This window comes from Eubalaena glacialis, chromosome 3, assembly GCF_028564815.1.
Source record: "Eubalaena glacialis isolate mEubGla1 chromosome 3, mEubGla1.1.hap2.+ XY, whole genome shotgun sequence".
Classification (NCBI taxonomy): domain Eukaryota; kingdom Metazoa; phylum Chordata; class Mammalia; order Artiodactyla; family Balaenidae; genus Eubalaena; species Eubalaena glacialis.
Genome location: NC_083718.1, coordinates 47,591,847 through 47,613,602, shown reverse-complemented (window position 1 = coordinate 47,613,602; position 21,756 = coordinate 47,591,847). Strand labels below are relative to the sequence as shown.

General features: G+C 34.3%; 1 protein-coding gene across 2 annotated transcripts in view; it reads right to left on the bottom strand.

The window, feature by feature from the left end:
- TPR (translocated promoter region, nuclear basket protein) overlaps positions 1 to 21,756 on the bottom strand; it is a 65,205-nt gene that overhangs the window by 33,671 nt on the left and 9,778 nt on the right. For both annotated transcript variants that reach the window (XM_061187520.1, XM_061187521.1), the window contains exons 8-25: positions 15,753 to 15,845; positions 15,233 to 15,313; positions 15,065 to 15,152; positions 14,196 to 14,336; positions 13,692 to 13,783; positions 13,060 to 13,257; positions 10,795 to 10,902; positions 9,573 to 9,799; positions 8,768 to 8,931; positions 8,180 to 8,313; positions 7,943 to 8,091; positions 6,755 to 6,917; positions 5,317 to 5,451; positions 4,665 to 4,805; positions 3,531 to 3,696; positions 2,334 to 2,500; positions 1,190 to 1,342; positions 641 to 757 (exon numbers count right to left, since the gene is read on the bottom strand). In XM_061187520.1, the coding sequence (XP_061043503.1) occupies positions 641 to 757; positions 1,190 to 1,342; positions 2,334 to 2,500; positions 3,531 to 3,696; positions 4,665 to 4,805; positions 5,317 to 5,451; positions 6,755 to 6,917; positions 7,943 to 8,091; positions 8,180 to 8,313; positions 8,768 to 8,931; positions 9,573 to 9,799; positions 10,795 to 10,902; positions 13,060 to 13,257; positions 13,692 to 13,783; positions 14,196 to 14,336; positions 15,065 to 15,152; positions 15,233 to 15,313; positions 15,753 to 15,845 (2,517 nt within the window). The remainder of the gene's footprint in view (positions 1 to 640; positions 758 to 1,189; positions 1,343 to 2,333; positions 2,501 to 3,530; positions 3,697 to 4,664; positions 4,806 to 5,316; positions 5,452 to 6,754; positions 6,918 to 7,942; positions 8,092 to 8,179; positions 8,314 to 8,767; positions 8,932 to 9,572; positions 9,800 to 10,794; positions 10,903 to 13,059; positions 13,258 to 13,691; positions 13,784 to 14,195; positions 14,337 to 15,064; positions 15,153 to 15,232; positions 15,314 to 15,752; positions 15,846 to 21,756) is intronic.

Here is a 21,756-nt window from a genome sequence, read left to right as displayed (position 1 = left end):
TTTATCAGCATTGTTTTGTTAATGGATATTGCTCTACAGGTATCTCCTACTTGTTGAAAGTTTGCTTTATGCCACTTTGCTTTTATGAAAAACCTACATTAGCATCTGTTTTTGCTAACCAAAAGAAATCCAAAGAGCATTTTTGCTTTTACAAAAAAGGAGAAAAGTGAAAACAGTGTTCAGCGTTTGTTTTGCAGGAGCCATGATAGAGGCTGTGCGCACCCGGAATAGCAAGAGAGGCACCGCCAAGCTCCCTCCCTGAGAACTACACTCAGCATCTCAACATCAAGCTGTCATAGCTTTGAACTGTGTCTGTGAGCATCTGTGCTTTATCTCAACTTATTTTGTGCTTCCACTAGCAAGATGTGTCCTAAGATAATTGTTTCTTCACTTTATGCCATTTCAGTTTACACACGGCTTCATAGGAACTTTCTACTTTTGGACAGCAGGGGAAACCTGTGTTTACTTTTAGCCTTCATCTATACTTTTCAACTGATGTTATTCCAAGTTCCACAAGAGTGGAAATAACCTGCATTTTTTTAAGATTCACCAATCCCCAAAATGCATTAATATACTCCAAGAACTGTTCCCTAAGATCAAAGCTCACTTCTCAATAACTGGCTCTAAGAGTGACACTTACTTGTTCCTGACAGTCCCGTCTGGCTTGCTGTTCATTACTCAAAGCTGTGCTCGCTCTCTGAAGAGCTTCTTGTACTTCACTCTGAACACTACTGAGTGTTTTCTTTAACTCAGATAACTAAATCAGAAGAACAAGATTAAAACCAGAGTTAATTGCAAACTTACTTTAAAAATACTGAAGATAGATCTTTCAAAATACAAGTAGCCGAAAGACTTCTTACTAAATTTAAAATAGTCATAACCTGATATAATCTACTGGACAAATTTTGCAGGTCTATGTTGACCCCATATTACTATGTGCAAAAGTCAATTTTTAGGCAGAGGCTTCTAAAAAGCAGCACTGATACCTAGTACCATAAAGTAGTCTTAAATATCCGAAAGGAAACATGTACAGATGTACAGAGCAGAGTAAAACATAAAACTAAAATTGTTGGGTATGTGTTCATTCAATATCTGTTGAGATGAACTGAATAGTAACTAATGAGCTAGTTAAAAGAATTTAAATTCTTACCATAGAAAAAGTGATTGATATGGTAATAACTTAATTTACCTGTTGTTCCATGCTCTCTATGGCTTTTCTCTTGTCATCCTGAAGTTCCTGTTTTTCCTTCTCTACTTCCATTAACTTCTTTTCCAGCTGTGTCTGAAACTCAGCTGACTCTTTTAAGCGAACTTCAATATTCTTATGTACTTCTTCTGTCACCTTCGCCATCAACCAAACAGTAGGATACAAAGAATATACACATTTAAAATTATACAGTTACTTTCCCCAAATCTAAACTAAATTTTAAAAATACTAAAATTAATGTTTGCCTTGTATTTTTTTAAAAAATCCATCAAATGCTGATTAAAGAGTTCAAAAACATCACTTAAAACTATGCATAATTTACCTCTCTACCTGTTTACTGGTCATTTTTCTCTTTTGAAGTGAAATTTCCAATTTTCATTTTCCCCTCAATCTTCATATCCACTTGCCAAATCTGTCCATTCTACCACTGAAAGGGGTTTTCCTCCCCACATATTTTGATTTCCATGATGCCAGCCACGAAAGGATCTTTTAAAACTGTGGCCCTAGTCTATTGCTATAGCCTCCAAAACAAACTTCGTACCCTCCAATCTATTACGTTAATCTTTCTAATTAAAGCAAATTCTGGTTATGACATGTTGGGAAAAAATCAATGTCTCAATAATCTTACAACATATAATTTAGTATGACTTGAAAACCTTTCACATTTGGCTCTTGACTACGTTTATAATTATATTCCTCACTATTTCACTTCATAAACGCAATACACTAACTAGCTTTTTTATCTTGGCTGATGGTGCCTTCTACGTGGAATAACTTCCTACCTTTAACTATCCAAATGATGCTTTCTTTCAAGGCTGGACACAAATGCCTTCTCTCCTGTGAAGTTATGCATACTCAAAAGACAAATAATCTCACCTACCTCCCACTCACATCAACATCTTATCTATACCTTTTCTACAGCAATACACTTTCCATGTTTCACAAATTTTGTGTGATGTTTTTGTTTGTTTTATTTGGCTTATCAGACTCAAGCACTCTTAAGAGGTTAAGTGCAATGATGTCAGTCGAATCCATACTTTTACACAGTGCCTTACACATAGCAACAACCTAACTTAAAAAAAAAAGTTAATAAGTGCATGCAAACCGATTTCAAAATTGTATATACCTGTTTTTCCTTGTTGAGGGACTCTTCCAAACTAGTAACCATTGCACGATACTGTTCCACATTATTAGTGCTTGTTTTGAGTCTTTCCTTCAAGTCATTCACCTGCTCTTCTGCCTGCCTTAGCTGACTCAGAAGGTCATCCACATCTTCTTTGTTGCTAGGCTGACCTAAAAGATTTAACAGCTTTCTTAAAATTAACATTTTAAAAGATATTAGAGATGACTGTTATCAATCCTGACTGTGAAGTTAGGATTAAGGCTGAAATAAGTAATTAACTATCTAGAAAGTATATTTCAACCCATACTGAATACCAAAATAAAAACAGGTTACTGTCAGTATGTTATTTCTTCAAAAGAACTCTGCTGTTACAAATATTTTTTTTAAAAAAGATACTTAAAAAGAGAATACAAAATATTTCCACTAAACTGAGACACCTACTTGCAGAAATTACCATTCTTAAGTTATTTAAACGTTGTTTATTCCAAAACACTACACCTTAATCATTTAGCACAATTTTCATTCTAAAATTCATGGAAAAGGAAGAAATTGCAGATTAGAAAGAATGTTTTCATATCATATGATAACAAGAAAGAAGTATTGGATAATTATATATATACTATATATATCACATATACACATATATACTTATGTTTTAAATTTCTCTTCTATTAAGAAACAAAACCATGTAGAAAGATTATCTGGACACAATGGCTTTGCATTTGAAATAATGTATTGACAAAGAGAAGCAAAACCTAATGAGACAAATCTTTTACCTGCGGCTATCAATGAGCAAAGATTAGAAATATTGCTCTAAAAGAGACCAAGCCAATCAATTATTTCTGTAAGTGAGCCATATCATTACAAATTCAACAAGTAACCTCATCTCGAAAGGGAGAGTTAAAAATTCAAATATTAACCCTCCACAAGAGAAACATTCTTAAAGTATCAGTAAAATGGTTTCAATAATTGGAAAACTAAGAGCATATCTTGGTCAGCTGCCATATGTACAACTATTCTGAATCTTCCAAGTTTGCAAATTTATTAATTTAAGTGTAAAACTGAGCTTTACTATATGAACAGTAAAGGTTTTTTGTTTTTTAAATCTTTTGCTAGTATCCACAAAGAATAGGCTATTTATCTACAGGACACGTTATAAACCTAAAGAGGTACTTCTTATCAGCCTGCTTAATTATTTACCTTTACCAGTTCTCTGTGAGGACTGAGAAGCAAGCTGGACTTCCACATTGCTGAGGTGCTGTTTCAATGTAGCAATTTCCTTTTGAGCATTTTTTAACAGTTCTTTTGTGTTAAGATGAAGATTAGTCTCAGTATCCAGCTGTCTCTTTGTATCTAAAAGTTGAACCTATAAGAAAAAATACATTAACCCTACAAACACTTACCTTTAAGTTCTTAAGTAACTAGAGGTTCAAGTTATCTTTTTACAGAACTTTAAAACTCTGGCTAAAACAGGGTAACAGAGATGAGATTTACCTCCCCATCTGAAACAACCAAAATCAAAAAAACAAACACCAACCAAAAAACCCCAGACAAAACACATTAAAACAACTGTGATACCTGAGTCAGGAAACAAAAGAGGTGAACCCTACAATTTCCCAGCTTATTGATTTAAGAGTGTCCAGGCTAAGGCATAGGGAAAGGGAAATGAGGCCCACAGGATTCCTGAATTGAGAACATAGAACTGAGAGTAGAAGGCGGCTAGTTTGAATTCATAAGACAGACTATCAGAGAGAAGAGAGCTGCACAGAGTACTGTGATTTGCACAGGATCCCTCTTGAATATTCAGCAAAATTGTGATCAGTGCATGCCTATGAAATTACCCTAGACAGGGTAAAGAATCACCCAAAGAGACTGGAATGAAGACTCTCTGGTGCTCAGAGACAGTTATTAGGAATAAATAATGCCTGTTTCCAGCAGCCTGACTGAAAAAGCTCTTAATTCACTGGACACTGGGACTAGTAGTCAGGAAGATACTGCCTTGGTAGCAGTGAATAATTAGTTCTAAACTGAGCACTGCTTTGGGCCTGCCTAATAAATCGTAAAAAATATATTCAATAGAATCAAACTATTTTCAATGAACTTTAACTGCATTCCAGAACAAAGCTCAAGATTTATAGAAATACAGAAATATCCAGCACCCAATAGGATAAAACCCAATCAAAAATTACTAAGCATACAAAAAGGCAAGAAAAACTTAAGAGTCTGTAAGAGATCTCTTCAAAACTATGTTTCAACATGAGATGACAGTTTATCTACACACCAGCTTAATTTTTAAACATAAACATTCTATAGAAATTCAGAACACAGACTCACATCTAGATTTCTAGTAAGTGTATGCCGTAGTTCCACCTCATTTTCCAACTTCTTCTTTAGATGGGATATCTCATGTTCCAGTTTTTCTATCTGGCTACTAAGCCTTTGTTTGGTTTCTGTTTCAGATCGTTCCAATATTCCCTAAGGTAAAAAAAGATTTTGGTTATACTTAAGAAAAAAGTAAACCCCCCCACCAAAAAAAAAAAACCCAAAGGCAATAGAAAATTATGGGAATACAACTCATTTCTACATGAAGAGGTTAAGATCTAAAACATTTACCAAGAAGGTATTTCGACATTTTCCATACTAAAACATCTATTTAATAGGGAAAATAAAAACCATATTACCAATGGCCATTCAGATTTCTTGAAGTTTTAAAGAATATAAACCAAAGATTTAATCTTGTAAACAATTAAACTGTACAGGACTCTATATAGACCTGAGGATTAAAACTGCCAATTGCATGGCTTCAGTCAGTTCTCTTTAAACGTTTTATTTAGAATACTGATGTCTTAATAAACTTCAAATTCAATGATCATAATGCATGACGAAAATGACGTGAATTTTCTCATTAAGAAACCTGAGAAAATACAATGTCAAAATTGTTCAAATTTAACTTAATTTTTCTACATGTTCTTTTTTATTTGGTTACCTGAATTGTTTGCAGATTAGTTAGCAGCAAGTTTTGCCCTCTTTGTTCAGCCAACAAAGATTCTCTTTGCTGAGAAAGACGAACTTCTGACAGTTTAAGCATTTCCTTTTCCTTTTTCAAATTTTCTGCTCTTACCTTGAGGCAAATACAAGTTAAAGAAAAAATGTTGAAAAACAATGTGTCAAATGTAATAACACAGTTATAAAATTAAAATGATTCTTCATTACTACATATTTCTTAATGTTAGAAACTAACAGTAGAGACTACATCTCTTCACTATATAAGGAAATACAACTCTTAGTTTCACGTATTGAAATATGAAGCAAATATTGGAAATACTAATGGATCAAAGGAAAAAAATCTTGCAATTACCACAAATACTTACACTATCTTTGCTCTAACAAATCAGACTTTAAAACAAACAATAAAAAAATCTAAAATGCCAGAGCGTAAGAGGCAAAACTGAAAAATTGTGCTATAGTCATATCTGCATACTATTAAATTATGCAAGTTTTGGAATCTAAGCTTCGTTTCTAAGTATCTGTTTGAAAGTGCTGACTGATCTATTTAAACTTTTTTTCCCCATAAAGAGTACACTCTGAGTTTCAGGGGATATAGGAGGGTTCGCTGAAAATCAATATCCTCAAATATTCATATTTTCAGGATGAGTCAAAAACTATCAATCATAAAGCTTACTCCATCAGTTTGAAAAAGTGCTGCTGTCTAGTCTCCACAAAGGAGTGGGTACAAGACAAAAATGAAAGAATACAGCCAACAGAATTAGAAAAGCTAGGTTTTAAGTCCCAACCAACCCATCTCTCATGATGGCCCCAAAACAGGCAAACTACTTAGCTTCTGAGTCTGTTTCTCGATAGGCCAAATGGGGGACAACTGTACCTAGTTCATAAGTAATGATTAAAATGCTGTGAGAGACAACTTTATAAAAAGTAAAACATTGTATGAAAACTTATCTTCAAAGAATTTAGAATTTAGTTGAAAGTACTGTCAATTTCTGATTGACATTTATATTCATCATTCATTTCATCAATTATATTTCATTCACTGAAATTCAGAAATATAATTCAATGCTAATGAAATTTTTATACTGTCCTTTATTAGAAATAAGAATGGATAAAATATTCACCCACTGCCTTTGTTGTAACTAGAGCAACAGTGACTTACAAATTTATTTTGAAATGGAAAATCTGTAAGACAATCTTAGTCCAAACAAACTTCTTTCCCTCTCCAGTTTTATTGGAAACAATCACCCAACTGATCTGATGGACAAGTGGATGCCTGGAAACTATCTGATAAGGACATGTAATTCACAAACCTCAAATATCTACATTACACCAACCAATAAAAGCAAAGTAATAATTAAAAAACAAGTGTCAAATGCAACTTATAACGCAAGTGACATGCCGGAAATTGGTCTCACTTCTGCAACAGCTAGCTTTTCATTAGCTCCTCTCAAATCTTGTGTCATTGTGTTGATGATCTGTTCCTGCTTTTGAGTTGCTGCAGTGAGTTTCTGATTTCTCTCATGCAGGGATGTTATTTCTCGACGATATCCCTCAACATTATCTTGTAGCATTTCATAACTTATATGAAAAAAAAAAAAATTCCATAAGCAACTGAAGTACTATATCCTAGCTTAGTTCCTTGATTTTCACGAGAACTTAATTTTACATGATTAATAATATGAAAACAGTGGCTTGTGTAATAATGTAAAAATCTTCATTCTTTTTTCTAAATTCCACATTTAGCAGTCAAATTCAAATTCTAATTAAGCACAGTATTTCATGCTGAATTAATTTTTTAATCTTACTCATTTACATGTATTTTAATCATATTCAAAATAATGCCATATAATGTTGATACACGAGACACCCACCACAATACAGTATGCAATTTAAGATATTCACTCATGGTTAGTGATGGATTTTTGCCAATCCTTTTTTTTCTCTCTAAAATTCTTCATGTTATTTTCTTATGTGCTTGAAAGCTTAGAAAATGGCTGGCTAGAGCTATCAACATAGGAAAAAAAAGGTGCTTTTATTGGGATATCAAACTGTTGGAAAGTACAGAGACAACTGCTTGTCACATACTTACAAAAACAGTTTGACCATGTAGTATACAAAGAAATAAGTTTTTTCCTAACTTGATAAACTAACAAGTATTCAATGGCTCTGGTAATAACTATGGAATGAAATTTACCATTATTCCTTTGTAAGTGACCAAGAAAGTGAATTTTCCCAAATTAACTCTCTAGAGCCTGCTTCTCTTCTACCTAGACTAGAAAAGGCTGAATGAAATTTGCTCACAGTTCTCTTATCCTCCTTACTTAAAGTAATTAAGTCCTATGGAAACAGTATCTTCTTTAATCTCAGGAAGGAAAAATAGCAACATTCCTTACATGAACTTCAACTTAACTAAATAACTACCTGGACTCCTTAGCAATATCCAGGATAATCATTAACCAAAAATAAAAAATGAACCCCTGTACATCTCATCCTGGATCAGAATCCACCAAAAAAGGTAACACTATCGCAAATTAACACTTGAATTTGATTCAACTGAAAACTAAGTATACTGTTTAGACTTAAGTTTTGAAAAGAAAATTTACCGTTTAGAAGCAAAATCTAGCTGGGTAGAAATTTTGGTATTTTGTGATCGCAAATCTGTGACTTGCTCCTGAAGCTTCTCAAGCTGCTCACTCTGCATTTTTTCATTATCTGCCTTTTCTTTTCTGTAGTTCTCAAAAATTTCCTGCAACTACATATTGGAGAAATTATTAGAAGATGTTAGTCCATGTTCTCAAGAAACCTGACCCAAGATAAAGCTGTAAAGGTGGGGTCTTTACCTGTTTAAGGGCAGCCTTGGCTTCTATAGCCTCTGCTGACTCAATTACAGGTACTGGAGTAGGAGTGGAAACAGCCTGTGATGTACTTGAACGTTTTGGAGTTGACACAAGAGAACTATCATCTAAGCTTGAAGCTTCAGAAACGTAAAAAGAATGATGTAACATTTCTTCACAAAATACGTCATTACCAAAAATCAACAAGCCGACTCATTTAAATGAAATCATAAGATTATAGAAATTATGAAACAAAGAACCTACTGAACAACTTTAATTAAAGTTATTTATGACTTCTAGTTAAATAAAGGTAATTTTTGCAGATTAAATGTTAAAACATAACCAGAATAAACACTGTAATTCATTGCCTCTCAGATGCATATTTTTCAACAATGATCAGCATTTTTCTTACCTAAAATAATGTATTTTAGAATTGATGACGTGTTATGATCACTCATACGTGGTAGTCAAATTTGAAGTTATCACTATTAAAGTAGATACTAGTTATATTGCAAAATCCATTCCCTAATATACATTTCAGAAATATTTCCCAAAAATACTTGGAAACTTTTAAGATAACGTATAAAAACCTACCTTGTAAAGGAATGGTAACTCCTGTTGTCTGTGACAACAAAATACGGTACATATCACGCTGACGAACTATGGAATCGACAAGCTGCATTTGATGTCGCCGTGATTCACGGAGTTGTTCCACTTCAGCGAGGGCGCTCTCAAGTTTGAGGTGAATCTCAGTTATTCTGCAGGAAAAGAAATCAGTCTATTTCACAGGACTGAGATTGAGAGGCAGTTATAATTTCTATTGCAAATTGACTAAGCATTTTATCGCCTATCGTTAAGCACAGTATTTTCATCTCTCTTATCCTTTCTTTCTTCTGCTGCTATTTTAAGAATCACTTTTAAAACCCCCACCATATAGGACACAGACACTCACCAACGTCATCTGAAAAATTTGTTTGCAAAAATTAAACCAATTCCACTGAGTCCAAACTCCAGTCTTCTTGCTTTCATAGCCATTCTTCCTCCTCTAGTACCAAAACCATTTTTTCAAAAAAAATTCTTTACTGAAGACTGGCCTGTTCCCTAAAATCTAGGCTGGGTCTCATACCCTATGCTCCCATGGATAGGCTTATCTATTACAGCACTAATCACACTGAACTAAAATTATCTATTTATTGATCTTATTATCTATCTTATCTATTATCAGTCTCATCCACAAACTGAGGTCCCTGAGAGTAGAATTTTTTTTTTTTGGTATTGTTGCTCAGTTGTTTTTTTTTTTCTCCTAAATCACTATATTCCCAATATCCAGCACTGTTAGGGGCACATAAAAGGTTTCAATAAATGTTTGCTGAATAAACGAAAGTAGTCTATTGCTTACTTGGATGAAGTTGCTTCTTGTTCTTCTCTTTCTCTGGTTTCCCCAAGTTCCCGAAGGGCCACTAAGAGACGTTGATTTTGCTGTTGAAGCTCTTCAATGTTTCTGTAAGATACTAGGTGCTGTGATATTACTTCAGATGAACTACTTATATCAGCAGAGCTTACTTCCTCATCACGGATTACATGGTTACCCCTCGCTTCTTCAAGTTCCATCAGAAGCACTCTAATCTAAAAAAGGGTTTTAATATGTTATCAAATAGTATTGGCTTTGATTCCGGAAATGTTTAGAAGAAAAGTAAAAATTTTCAAATGACAATGTTACTTTATCAACACTGTCAACTTAGTATTAAATTATCTTGAAAAAACAAAACATCAAGCTTATCATTTTAGATATTAAGGCCTAAATAAAGAAAACCTTAATTGAAAAAATTTGTTTTTCATTTCTATGGACGTACATAATGAAAACCACTATTTTAAAAAAACAGTCAGATTCCAATAGCATGGTTCCATTTTTCTAAAACAACGACCAAATAAAACACACAGAAATATATACCCATTGTGTGTGTGTGTGTGTGTGTGTGTGTGTGTGTGTATGCTTGCACTTGCATGCTTATGTATGTATTATGTGGTGCGGCAGAAGAGAAGCATGGAAAATAGATGTTAATTTCATTCATGTGAAATTTTTATCTATGTTTGTGTGTATGTGTGTATACCCACACACAAAAACTAGGGTAAAATATATGAACAAAACAGACCTACATTTCCAAACCTGTTCAGTTAAAAAAAAAAAAGTGGTAGGGTAAAGCATTTATAGATGCATATACAAAATGCATGATTTTATTTTAGTAAAAACAAAGAATGTTTACATATGTTTACATATGCTCCTGTGTATCTGTACGTGTAAGAAGGCGTGAAAGAATAACACCATTCTGTTAACTCTGGGACTTGGGCAGGGGAAGAAAACTTTTATTTATCTTTGAGTTACTTCATTTATTACAACCAGTACCTTCAATTTGAAAATTTATCAAACACGTAAAGAAAAGAAAAGGGGGAGCAGCTACGGGAAAACAATGACTAGGCTGCAATTCTGCTAGAGTGGTTTTCTTAGTTGATGAGAATTTCATATGTGCTAGTTCTATCTTACATACCTGCAAACAGATTCAAACACTACTAGGCAGTCAGTTCAGGGAAAAAATGTAGGAAAAGAAACAAAAAATTCTAACCTGTTGTGAAAGATCTTTTATTTGTACTTCCATTCTTTGATTGTCTCTTTCAAGCACAGATGAATGTTTATTGGCTTTATCTGTGTCCTCCTGCAATCGCTGAATCTCCTTTAAAATGAAAAGTCAAATGAAAATTCTGTATTTCCTTCTAAGATCTATATAAATAGCAGTTACACAAACAACAAAAATATACAGTGCTCAAATACCACAGTAATCAACTTATAAATAAAAAATATTCTATATAATATACTAGCCTCTAAAGAGAAATTTCTTAAAAATATGAATACATGTATTTATTAATATCTCAAATATTGCTCATTATAACGTTCATCACTGTATGATAACGATGAGGAATTCCCAAGTTAACTGTGAACTACAATGTTACAGCCACAGCAAATTCATAGTGTATTATCAAATGATATCAGAGAAATACTCTCAAAAAGCTTCGTTACTAAGACAAAAACAAAGGACTGCATTACAACAATAATCATTATTATACTATCTGGAAATAAATGTTAAAAGTAAAAAATGTTGGGTAAGATGCACAAAAGACTTGGTTCTATTAAAAATGCATCAGGAATTAATTCTAAAGAAGCAGCAGCCAATGTCACAAGGCTGTTAAAAAAAGGAAAGAAATTACAGCATATTGCAGTGCTCTGTAAAGTTTAGCATCACAATATCATTAGGGATTTAGGGGCACAGTTTTAAGGAGCTTGATGTAAGCACAAAATATCTTTGAAATCTTACGTTTTATCTCAAATTCATACAAACTTTGCTTCTTAATGTATTGTTTTCACATAATAATGTTTTACACACTATTCCAGTGAAAGAGGGCTCATATTTTTCCTGGTGTTTAAAGTACCTCTGAGCACAGTGCCCACAGGGAACATGGATAAACCCATTTCAGTTGACAAAATGAAGCAGGCAAATATTCATGAAAGATGGTAACGACACAAATCTACTGAGTTCAAACTGGGATAAATTAAGATGCCAAGGAAGGAAGTAATTTGGTTATAAAACTCTAAGAATCTAACAAATAAGCACCACAGAATCTAGACTGGACATGATGTATGTTATGGACAGAAGATTCAACTATGAAAAACATACAGAAATTATCTTTAAAGTCTTTGGCAGTTATGAAAAAAGTCTGTATTTATTACTGTACCTGTACATTAGTGATGAATTAACAAATAGGTTTTTCCCACAATGAACAGTTGCTATTATCTGATTTTTAAGCCTCTCTACTTTACTACCTGATTCAGACAATAAGCTCCAGGCAAAATGCTCACTCTCAACAGTGAGAAAGTCAAGTAGATCCAAAGGACCTCTTTTTAAACCACATCAAAGGGGCAGGGGTGTGTCTAAAACCCAATATCCTGTCAAGGCAAGACTGCTAGACATCATTTGATTCAGGAGAAAGAGACCATTAGACACAATACACCCTGATTTAAACTGATATCTAAATTGTAATAACAACAGCAACAAAAGTTTAAGTTGAATTAAGGATACAATTTATTTATACAATATATTTATACTCTCAAAAAAAAAAAAAAAGGAAAAAGAAATTTATCAGTTTAGATACAAGTTGATTTAACTGATTTTCCCCAATAAAACTTGCTTAATAAATCTTGAAGATTTCTCAGTAATAATAGTTGTATCCTAAAAACAACATTATCAGCATATAAATACTCTTTTTAAACCATTATCTATTAAAAAGGACTCTTAAGAGGTAAAGAATATTTACAAGCTTCCTTGGTACTTCTAATATGCAAAGGAACAGTAACAAAATAATGTATATAAAGATTTGCCAAACTGTGAAACGATATTTAAAAAAAGGAATTCTTTTCAATGGTAAGTCAAACAATAGCATTTCTAGACAGAATATCAGAATTGCCTGACAAAAAATGACTATTGCTAAATTTAGAAAGGTTCTATTAACAAAGAGAGATTGTTATTTTAATCTGAAGAGTAGCCCAGGGAGATCTGGCTATTTATCATCCACTAGAGAACCCTACAGAAATCATCCCAAATGTCTTAAAAAATGCTAAAGGTTTTCAATGTTAGCTGAATAAAGATAAAACATTTTGCAATTACAGATGTTTAATAATGTAATGACAAGTTTTAAAATATATAATTACCCTATCACTGAAAAAGCGGTTAGCCTTTTAACTTAAATTCTTTAATTCTAAGAAAGAACTACCCTATCTAGTAAATGATTTCTCATATGTATTTTTTCTACAATTAAAGTTTAGGAATGGAACCAACCTTCATAGCTTGTTCAAGCTTAACAGATAAACTTGCCACAGCTTTCTGTGCACGTTCATACTCCTCACGTTGGCGTTTCAAAATTGGTGCTTTGGCTTCAACTTCTTTCACTATTTCATCTAGATACTTATTAATTCTTTTGTTCTCTAGTTTCTCCAAAAGCAGCTGATCCTGAGTTTCCACATAAGCATTATACAGCTGAAAGAAGAAGAGGGGTCAATTCAAATCTAAGCATAACAGATATATACAGTCTGTCTAGCTTCTTTATAAACATTCATTAGCAATCACACAAGATGGAAATGTTTACTGTATGCTACAAAGAACCAGGAACCAAGAAAGCCTTTCCTGGGGACTTCCCTGGTGGCACAGTGGTTAGGACTCCACACTCTCAATACAGGGGGCCCAGATCTGATCCCTGGTCAGGGGACCAAGAGTTTGCATGCCACAACTAAGGAGCCTGCGAGGCACAACTAAAAACAAACAAACAAACAAACAAAAAAAGTAAGAAAGCCTTTCCTAAAATGATCCGTTAATCTAGACAACTTTAAGAATAATTTCTCTGGGGCATAAGTGTCAGAGAGATGTGAACACCTTTGCTGAAGGAAAATAACAAGATTTAATACCATTTTTACCTCAGTTAGCTTCATGCCAGGTTTCACTATCTTAGCTACGGCTGCTGCAGTAGGAGACATGGCTGCAAGCTCTTCTTCAGACAAGATGGCCCCTGTGCCAACACACAGGAATCGAGTATATTTTTGTAAAATTTCAAAGTAAAGCCACTAATATTTCTTACAAGTAAAAGTGATACCTACTGTACATTACATATAAGTTCCTATGAAGACTATAAAGTACGACAAGTAGTCATGTAACACAATTCTAAAAATCATGCAGTAATTATAGTTAAAACTATTCTGGAAATTGACACACAATTATGTGATCAAATGGTACTTACACCTGACAATACAATAAAGATACAGATAAAGTAATGCTGAACTAAAAATAAATAAACTGTAATGCTATAACTTAATGAGTTTCCTACATCACAACATGACAAACACTATTAGTGAAGTTAAGTGAGGACTATGTAGGGAAGTTCTAGTATTTCAAACCTTTAATAAGCATCTATTAATCCATACCTTTACGTTTTGTGGCAGAAAGCAGGTCATTTGCATTCTCTAATTCCTTCTCTAATTTCCCTATTTTCTCAAGCATTTCTTTTTCCATTTGATCTTTAGATTCCTCTACTTCTAGAAGATGATCTTGTATTGCTTTATTGGCTAAAAACATTTTTAGAGACAGAATAATCAAGCACATAATTAAAATCTTTGAGTTACAGAATGTAACAGAATAGTCAGCAGACAATATTAAATTCTACAGAGGCTGTGGTTGACAGTTATTACCCACTGGAAGCTCTTGATGTACGTATAATTCCTGAGGTGTCCTGGCCTAGTGAATCTATTTCTCCTTTTGATGTCCCTTTTATAAGAGGGGAAAATAGGGGAACTCAAATTATAAAAAAGTGGCCCTAAGTGTTTCTTTTGTTTTTATCTGATCTTAGATGTCTAGAACATAGGAAATGCCTGGAAAAGATCATACATAAATAACTTACATTAAAAAAAAGCAGGAATATATGAAATCAAAGACTTTAAAATACATTATAACTTAAAAAGGCTTATTTATGGATTAAGAGAGTACCCAAACTATAAACCTATATGTATTTATCAAAGGAAATGTTTCAAAAATGGAAGAAAAATTTCCTATTACAAATCAGAATATATATAAGGTTATCAAATGAAAGAAACAGAAAAATATTAGCTACTTATATTTTCAAATATTTGCTGAAAATAGAATTTAAAATTTCTTGACCTAAGGATCTTTCTTCTACATCCAATTTTGTCCCTAATAAGGTATCTGACCTCTAAATCCAAAAATCTACAGAAGGGTAAAGAAAACAGTACCTTCTATCTAAATACAAAATAATCTTCTCATAATTGGAAAGTCTTACCTTCTCCAGCTTCCTTCAAAAGTTTGTGTAATTCATCCACTGCTCGGGTCAGTTCATTGCTCTTTGCCTCTGAATCATCAGCAGCACTCTAAAATTTAATCTTAAAATAGTTACCCAACATCCAATAATGCAACATTAGAACACTACAACATATGGTATGGTACCTACCTTGTAAAGGTTAGAGAGTTTTATGTGAGCATTTAATTCATTGTGGAATTTCTCTTCCATACTGGCCTGCTGTTCCTTGGCCTGAGGGGGAAAAAAAAAAGCCAACACCAAAAACCCAATTACAACAGTCTGATTTGAACTGAATTTAGAATGCTTATCAAATGCCAAGATAAAAAATTCAGTTTTGAAAGTAAAGAGATGAAGATTAAAGCACTAAAATTAAAATCAGTTGTCATTATAGAGATAAATTATCTTAAGGATAAAATGTTAATGATATTTTCATCTTAAAGTAGAATATTTAAATGTCATTAAAATTAACCATACTCATTTTTAGACAGTACCTTGGATATAGTATGTAACTGATTCTAGCAATTTTAGCCTAGTTATATCATATGAAAGTGCCCTGGCCATTTTGTGGTGCCAGGAATGGTTCAAAACATGAAATCATTTTATAAATCAATAGCTTCCTAAGTGTTACAATATTTTTGTAAAAGAGACATTTTAAACTGGTCAACTACACCTCTTTCAGTTTGGTCAACAGATCCTCTACATGCTTTTGAAGATTCTCATTTGATGTTTTCAAGCCATTCATCTGTTCTTCCATTCTAGAAACCTAGAAACAAAAAAGTAGAGTTGGGTGGGGGGAAGGATGTTGTATTAACTGAAATTAATTTGGTATAAAGTTTAGCTGCCAAGTACCAGGCCTGAGTGAGCCAGAGCCCCCTAATCAGCTGCTACCTTAACCCTGTCCTGTCTGGGTGGGGAACAGACGCCCTCAGGCGACCTACACGCAGAGGCGTGTCCAAATCCAAAACTGAACCCCAGGAGCTGTGCGAACAAAGAAGAGAAAGGGAAATTTCTCCCAGGAGCCTCAGGAGCAGCAGATTAAATCTCCACAGTCAACTTGATGTACCCTGCATCTCTGGAATACCTGAATAGACAACGAATCATCCTAAAATTGAGGCAGTGGACTTTGGGAGTAATTGTAGACTTGGGGTTTGATTTCTGCATCTAATTTGTTTCTGGTTTTATGTTTATCTTAGTTTAGTATTTAGAGCTTATTATCATTGGTAGATTTGTTTACTGATTTGGTTGCTCTCTCCCTTTTTTTTTTATATATATGTGTATTTTTTCCCTTTTTCTCTTTTTGTGAGTGTGTGTGTATGCTTCTTTTGTGATTTTGTCTGTATAGCTTTGCTTTTGCCAGTTATCCTAGGGTTCTGTCTATTTTCTTTCTTTTTTTTTTGTATAGTTTTTAGCACTTGTTATCATTGGTGGAATTGCTTATTGGTTTTGTTGCTCTCTTCTTTCTTTACTTTTTAATTTTTAATATATTTTTTATTATTTATTTTAATAACTTTATTTAATTTAATTAATTAATTAAATTTTCTTTCTTTCTTCCTTTCTTTTTTTTTCTCCCTTTTGTTCTGAACCGTGTGGATGACAGGGTCTTGGCGCTCCGGCCAGGTGTCAGGCGTGAGCCTCTGAGGTGGGAGAACCGAGTTCAGGACATTGGTCCACCAGAGACCTCCCGGCCCCACATAATATCAAACGGTGAAAGCTCTCCCAGAGATCTCCATCTCAATGCTAAGACCCAGCTCCACTCAATGGCCAGCAAGCTCCAGTGCTGGACACCCCATGCCAAACAACTAGTAAGGCAGGAACACAACCCCACCCGTTAGCAGAGAGGCTGCCTAAAATCATAATAAGCTCACAGACACCCCAAAACATACCACCAGATGCGGTCCTGCCCACCAGAAAGACAAGATCCAGCCTCATCCACCAGAACACAGACACCAGTCCACTCCACCAGGAAGCCCACACAACCTACAGAACCAACATTACACACTAGGGGCAGACACCAAAAACAACAGGAATTACAAACCTGCAGCCTGCGAAAAGGATACCACAAACACAGTAAGTTAAGCAAAACAAGAACACAGAGAAACACAGAGTAGATGAAGGAGCAAGGTAAAAACCCACCAGACCAAACAAATGAAGAGGAAATAGGCAGTCTACCTGAAAACGAATTCAGAGTAATGATAGTAAAGATGATCCAAAATCTTGGAAATAGAATGGAGAAAATACAAGAAACGTTTCACAAGGACCAAGAAGAACTAAAGAGCAAACAATGATGAACAACACAATAAATGAAATTTAAAATTCTCTGTAAGGAATCAATAGCAGAATAACTGAGGCAAAAGAACGGATAAGTGACCTGGAAGATAAAATAGTGGAAATAACTACCACAGAGCAGAAAAAAGAAAAAAGAAGGAAAAGAATTGAGGACAGTCTCAGAGACGTATGGGACAACATTAAATGCACCAACATTCAAATTATAGGGGTCCCAGAAGAAGAAGAGATAAAGAAAGGGACTGAGAAAATATTTAAAGAGATGGTAATTGAAAACTGCCTTAACATGGGAAAGGAAATATTGAATAAACTCCAGGAAGCACAGAGAGTCCCATACAGGATAAATTCAAAGAGAACCACGCCAAGACACATACTAATCAAACTATCAAAAACTAAATACAAAGAAAAAATATTAAAAGCAGCAAGAGAAAAGCAACAAATAACATACAAGGGAATCCCCATAAGGTTAACAGCTGATTTCTCAGCAGAAACTCTGCAAACCAAAGGGTGTGGCAGGACCTATCTAAGTGATGAAAGGGAAAAACCTACAACCAAGATTACCCTACCCAGCAAGGATCTCATTCAGATTCAGCGGAGAAATTAAAACCTTTACACACAAGCAAAAGCTAAGAGAATTCAGCACCACCAAACCAGCTTTACAACAAATGCTAAAGGAACTTCTATGGGCAGGAAACACAAAGGAAGGAAAAGACCTACAATAACAAACCCAAAACATTTAAGAAAATGGGAATAGGAACATACATATCGGTAATTACCTTAAATGTAAATGGATTAAATGCTCCAACCAAAAGACATAGACTGGCTGAATGAATACAGAAACAAGACCCATATATACGCTGTCTACAAGAGACCCACTTCAGACCTAGGGACACATACAGACTGAAAGTTAGGGGATGGAAAAAGATATTCCATGCAAATGTAAATCAAAAGAAAGCTGGAGTAACAATTCTCATATCAGACAAAATAAACTTTAAAATAAAGTCTATTATAAGAGACATCGAAGGGCACTACATAATGATCAAGGGATCAACCCAAGAAGAAGATATAACAATTGTAAATATTTATGCACCCAACACAGGAACACCTACATACATAAGGCAAATACTAACAGCCATAAAAGGGGAAATTGACAGTAACACAATCATAGTAGGGGACGTTAACACCCCACTTTCACCAATGGACAGATCATCTAAGATGAAAATAAATAAGGAAACACAAGCTTTAAATGATACATTAAACAAGATGGACTTAATTGATATTTATAGGACATTCCATCCAAAAACAACAGAATACACTTTCTTCTCAAGTCCTCATGGAACATTCTCCAGGATAGATCATATATTGGGTCACAAATCAAGCCTTGGTAAATTTAAGAAAACTGAAATCATATCAAGTATCTTTTCCGACCACACGCTATGAGACTAGGTATCAATTACAGAAAAAAATCTGTTAAAAATACAAAAACATGGAGGCTAAACAATACACTGCTAAATAACCAAGAGATCACTGAAGAAATGAAAGAGGAAATCAAAAAATACCTAGAAACAAATGACAATGAAAACATGGCAACCCAAAACCTATGGCATGCAGCAAAAGCAGTTGTAAGAGGGAAGTTTATAGCAATACAATCCTACCTCAAGAAACAAGAAACACCTCAAATAAACAACCTAACCTTACAACTAAAGCAATTCGAGAAAGAAGAACAAAATAATGCCAAAGTTGGCAGAAGGAAAGAAATCATAAAGATCAGATTAGAAATAATGAAAAAGAAATGAAGAAAACGATAGCAAAGATCAATAAAACTAAAAGCTGGTTCTTTGAGAAGATAAAGAAAATTGACAAACCATTAGCCAGACTCATCAAGATAAAAAGCGAGAAAACTCAAATCAATAGAATTAGAAATGAAAAAGGAGAAGTAACAACTGACACTGCAGAAATACAATGGATCATGAGAGATTACTACAAGCAACTATATGCCAATAAAATGGACAATCTGGAAGAAATGGAAAAATTCTTAGAAAAGCACAACCTTCTGAGCCTGAACCAGGAAGAAATAGAAAATATAAACAGACCAATCACAAGCACTGGAATTGAAACTGTGATTAAAAATCTTCCAGCAAACAAAAGCCCAGGACCAGATGGCTTCACAGGTGAATTCTATCAAACATTTAGAGAAGAGCTAACACCTATCCTTCTCAAACTCTTCCAAAATATAGCAGTGGGAGGAACACTACCAAACTTATTCTATGAGGCCGTCATCGCCCTGATGTCAAAAGATGTCACAAAAAAAGAAAATTACAGGCCAACATCACTGATGAACATAGATGTAAAAATCCTCAACAAAATACTAGCAAACAGAATGCAACAGCACATTAAAAGGATCATACACCATGATCAAGTCGGGTTTATCCCAGGAATGCAAGGATTCTTCAATATAAGTAAATCAATCGATATGATACACCATATTAACAAACTGAAGGAGAAAAAACATATGATCATCTCACTAGATGCAGAAAAAGCTTTCAACAAAATTAACACCCATTTATGATAAAAACCCTCCAAAAAGCAGGCATAGAGGGAACTTACCTCAATAAAATAAAGGCCATATATGACAAACCCACAGCCAACATCATCCTCAATGGTGAAAAACTGAAACCATTTCCAGTAAGATCAGGAACAAGCAAGGTTGCCCACTCTCACCACTATTATTCAACATAGTTTTGGAAGTGTTAGCCACAGCAATCAGAGAAGAAAAAGAAATAAAAGGAATCCAAATCGGAAAAGAAGAAGTAAAGCTGTCATTGTTTGCAGATGACATGATACTATACATAGAGAATCCTAAAACTGCCACCAGAAAACTACTAGAGCTAATCAATGAATTTGGTAAAGTTGCAGAATACAAAATTACTGCACAGAAATCTCTTGCATTCCTATACACTAATGATGAAAAATCTGAAAGAGAAATTCAGGAAACATTCCCATTTACCACTGCAACAAAAACAATAAAATACCTAGGAATAAACCTACCTAAGGAGACAAAAGACCTGTATGCAGAAAACTATAAGACACCGATGAAAGAAATTAAAGATGATACAAACAGATGGAGAGATATACCATGTTCTTGGACTGGAAGAATCAACATTGTGAAAATGACAATACTACCCAAAGCAATCTACAGATTCAATGCAATCCCTATCAAACTACCAATGGCATTTTTCACAGACTAGAACAAAAAATTTCACAATTTGTATGGAAACACAAAAGACCCTGACTAGCCAAAGCAATCTTGTGAAAGAAAAACGGAGCTAGAGGAATCAGGCTCTGTGACTTCAGACTATACTACAAAGCTACAGTAATCAAGACAGTATGGTAGTGGCACAAAAAGAGAAATACAGATCAACGGAACAGGATAGAAAGCCCAGAGATAAACCCATGCATGTATGGTCACCTTATCTTTGATAAAGGAGGCAAGAATATAATGGAGAAAAGACGGCCCCTTCAATAAGTGGTGCTGGGAAAACTGGACAGCTACATGTAAAGGAATGAAATTAGAACACTCCCTAACACCATACACAAAAATAAACTCAAAATGGATTAAAGACCTAAATGTAAGGCCAGACATTATTAAACTCTTAGAGGAAAACATAGGCAGAACACTCTATGAGATAAATCACAGCAAGATCCTTTTTGACCCAGCTCCTAGAGAAATGGAAATAAAAACAAAAATAAACAAATGGGACCTAATGAAACTTAAAAGCTTTTGCACAGCAAAGGAAACCATAAACAAGACGAAAAGACAACCCTCAAAATGGGAGAAAATATCTGCAAATGAAGAAATGGACAAATGATTCATCTCCAAAATACACAAGCAGCTCATGCAGCTCAATACTAAAAAAACAAACAACCCAATCCAAAAATAGGCAGAAGACCTAAATAGACATTTCTCCAAAGAAGATATACAGATTGCCAACAAACACATGAAAGGATGCTCAACATCTTTAATCATTAGAGAAATGCAAATCAAAACTACAATGAGTTATCACCTCACACCAGTCAGAATGGCCATCATCAAAAAATCCACAAACAATAAATGCTGGAGAGGGTGTGGAGAAAAGGGAACCCTCTTGCACTGTTGGTGGGAATGTAAACTGATACAGCCACTATGGAGAACAGTATGGAGGTTCCTGAAAAAACTAAAAATAGAACTAACATACGACCCTGCAGTCCCACTACTGGGCATATACCTTGAGAAAACCATAATTCAAAAAGAGTCATGTACTACAGTGTTCATTGCAGCTCTATTTACAGTAGCCAGGACATGGAAGCAACCTAAGTGTCCATTGACAGATGAATGGATAAAGAAGATGTGG